Source organism: Hipposideros armiger, unplaced genomic scaffold, assembly GCF_001890085.2.
Source record: "Hipposideros armiger isolate ML-2016 unplaced genomic scaffold, ASM189008v1 scaffold_5, whole genome shotgun sequence".
Lineage (NCBI taxonomy): Eukaryota > Metazoa > Chordata > Mammalia > Chiroptera > Hipposideridae > Hipposideros > Hipposideros armiger.
The window spans coordinates 2,077,722-2,080,744 of record NW_017731355.1 but is presented as its reverse complement, the minus strand read 5'-3'; the positions used below and the strand labels follow the sequence as shown (position 1 = coordinate 2,080,744).

Below are 3,023 nucleotides of genomic sequence, written 5' to 3'. Positions count from 1 at the left end.
AAAACACTTATTAAAGATCCTTTATAACTCAGTCCTACCATAGCTATTAAACTCAATTTCCCACTATTACTCTCCAATTAGGCCTATTCTGAATTTCCTTCACACCTACTAAATGTGTGATTGCCTTTTTCCTTTGCTCATATTGTTCCCCTTACCTAGAAAGTCCTCCCTGCCTCCTTTACCAATTCCGTTCAATTCTATCAATTCAACAAGCAGTTAATGAAATCCTATTAAACATTAGCCACTAGAGGTAGGCAATAATAAATGCAAAGCTAAAAAAGGGCACCAACCTTACACTCAAGAATTTTATAATCTACACACCTTAAGTGTTAATTGAAATCCTACCTTTTCAATGAATCCTCCCCAGACTTTCCAATCCATGATGACCTTTCATTTTCTAATTCTTAAAGCACTCAATCTCTTCTCTACCACAGACTAAAGTTATATTATAGAATTTGAATATAAACTATTTTATTGTAATTTTTTGTTATTTCATAAGCTTTGTATCCTCAACTTATAAGTTCCTTGAGTATAAGACTATGTCTTTTAGCTCTTTTATATGCCCTCAAAATGCCATGTACACTGTAGATATTTTTAAAATACTTATATATTTTACTTTACCTCTTTTACTGATACATGATAAATCTAACTATACTGGTGTGCCAAGTATTTCTCTATTTAAAGTAAAAATAAACCATGGAATCACTGGATCTCTCAAGGCTGAAAACCAGTTTTGAACCTCTTAATAAATAACAAATAAGCCAATTATATCTTTCTCCTTTCTCATAGTCAATGTTTTTACTTTATCAGAACTACCAATTAATGCAATCATAGTGTCAATAAAACAAATACTCAATATAAAAAGAAAAACTCTTTTAACCATTGTTGAAGGTCTTTTCTTTAAAACCCAATCCAAAGTTCTCTTCAGTTCTTTCTATCATTAGTTATATCATTCTTCTGACTCCTAAAAAGTCTTTGGGAAGGTTTAATATAATTGTGATATGTTGTGGACACCCTGAATGAAGCAAGAGACTCCCAGTCCAAATTTGGTTTGGATGTTGAAGCTGATGATAGCACCACACACATTCTAATAGGGTATGAAAAGACTTATCACTCACATAACATTTTCTGGGACTAGCAAGCTAGGCCTCCCAAACAGGTCTGAAATGGCTTGGGAGGGCAGAAAAAGGAGACTGGCTTTGGGGTTTTATGGTGGTTAGGGGTGGGGCCGGGGCAAGAGTTCCTATACACGACTTTAACTTACCACTGGTGCCAAAGGAAGGGACATCTGGGCTTTCTTATCATCTTGACCAGTTGTGGGACAGAATGGGAAGAAAACAGGGTGAGGCTTAAAATATGCCAGTAGTCACACACCAAAATATGGAGTCAGACTCTTTATTAATACTTGATAACTCAATACAACTAATTTAAAAAATACAAAACACAAAGATATTGAGCAACATGCTTATATAATTTCATAAAATTTTAAATATCTTCATTTAAGTTATATAACTGATTGACAAGCAAATGCTGCATATAAAATATAAAGGTGAATTTTTTGTTGAATGCAGAAAACAAAATTTTAAATATTCTTCAAAAAAACTAAAGCAAAAAGAAATATTAAGAGTGTCACCATTAATACAACAATCCAATGTTCAGAAATTGGCTTTACACATTTAATTTCCTTCCATTAAAGATATTGGAATAACTGATAAAATTAGAATTTTACCTCTTGTTGTATTAGAAGAAAATGTCACATTTTATTCACTATCAGTAATATAAATTCTTGGAGATTATTAAAATATTACTCTTCATATTGCAAAAGTAGAGCCTAAGTGAAACACAGTAATTTTAAAAGCATTTTTAGTAGCTAAAGTACTAAGTACACCTCAGCACTAATTCTGCAGTTACTGCTAAAAGGTCTTCTGAAGGCCTGAAGGGGTTCTTGTTCTTCTCAAAGCACCTAAAATACTACCAGAATGAAACTTAGGTTCTGTGGAGAAGCAGGCTTAATATTTATAATAAAGATTAATGGTAAAAGTGTCAAGTTCGATTAAGATTAATAAATATTCTGCCTGGACATGGCTTGTAAGATCAAAACCAAAATAATGATAGCTAACACTGCAAATAAAAACAAAATTACATGATGTAGGCTTAATTTACATCAATATTTTAATAAATATAATCAAATAATATAACTATGATAACCTAGTATTGCTTTAATCAACAAAAGAAAGTAGTCTTAATATTTTAATGTAAATTTATGCCCTAGATGATTACAAAGCAGTAAAACAATTCAAGAAATTACTAATTAGTTCAAAAAAGGAAATTGTGTTGTATTTTGTAAAAAAGACAAAAAATATATTACAGAAGATGATGTTGAATTTTGATCCTATTCAATTGAAAATGGAAAACTAAAATCATCTTTTCCAGCTCCAAATGCATGAGTTGAAGAGTCTGATGAAAAAGAAAATGTAAAGGCATCTTCTCCTTCTGGTTTTCCAAATATGTTTCCTGAGGAAAATAAATATAAAATATCATGCTATCCAAGTTACATTATTTGTATAACATACTAAATTATAATATACTGCATACAATAAATAGAGTAACATTGAATTATTTACCTATTAAGCAGATATTTAACTATCGTCCTCTTATGTTGCAAAGTATTGTCCTTTGTACTGTGGAAGGTGAAGCAGGTTCAAACTTAAACCCTACTTCCAAGTAATTTGAACTCAAATATATCAAGAACTAGTACATACCCATAAGGTAGGAAGAGGGTTAAAACACCTTAAGTGGAGTAAATATCACAGAGGCACACAAACAGCTGTGCATGGGAAATATAAGGATAACAGGAATCAAATCAACTTGCCAGGAGAAATAATAAAGAGCTATTAAAAGGGAAATAATGGGGCCAGCCGAGCGGCACGTTGGTTAAGCGCTGGCTTGGGATGCCAGCTCTGAGCAGCAGGGCCCTGGTTCGGATCCCACATGGGGGCCAGTGACACTGCCCTCTACAGCTA

General features: G+C 32.6%; 1 protein-coding gene across 1 annotated transcript in view; it reads right to left on the bottom strand.

Annotated features, from left to right (window-relative positions):
- Nucleotides 1-2,254: 2,254 nt before the first annotated feature.
- Nucleotides 2,255-3,023, bottom strand: part of CUNH14orf39 (chromosome unknown C14orf39 homolog) — a 59,235-nt gene continuing 58,466 nt past the window's right edge. Inside the window, exon 14 of the mRNA XM_019646024.1 lies at nucleotides 2,255-2,514. Coding sequence (XP_019501569.1) covers nucleotides 2,393-2,514 — 122 coding nt within the window. The 3' untranslated portion in view covers nucleotides 2,255-2,392. The remainder of the gene's footprint in view (nucleotides 2,515-3,023) is intronic.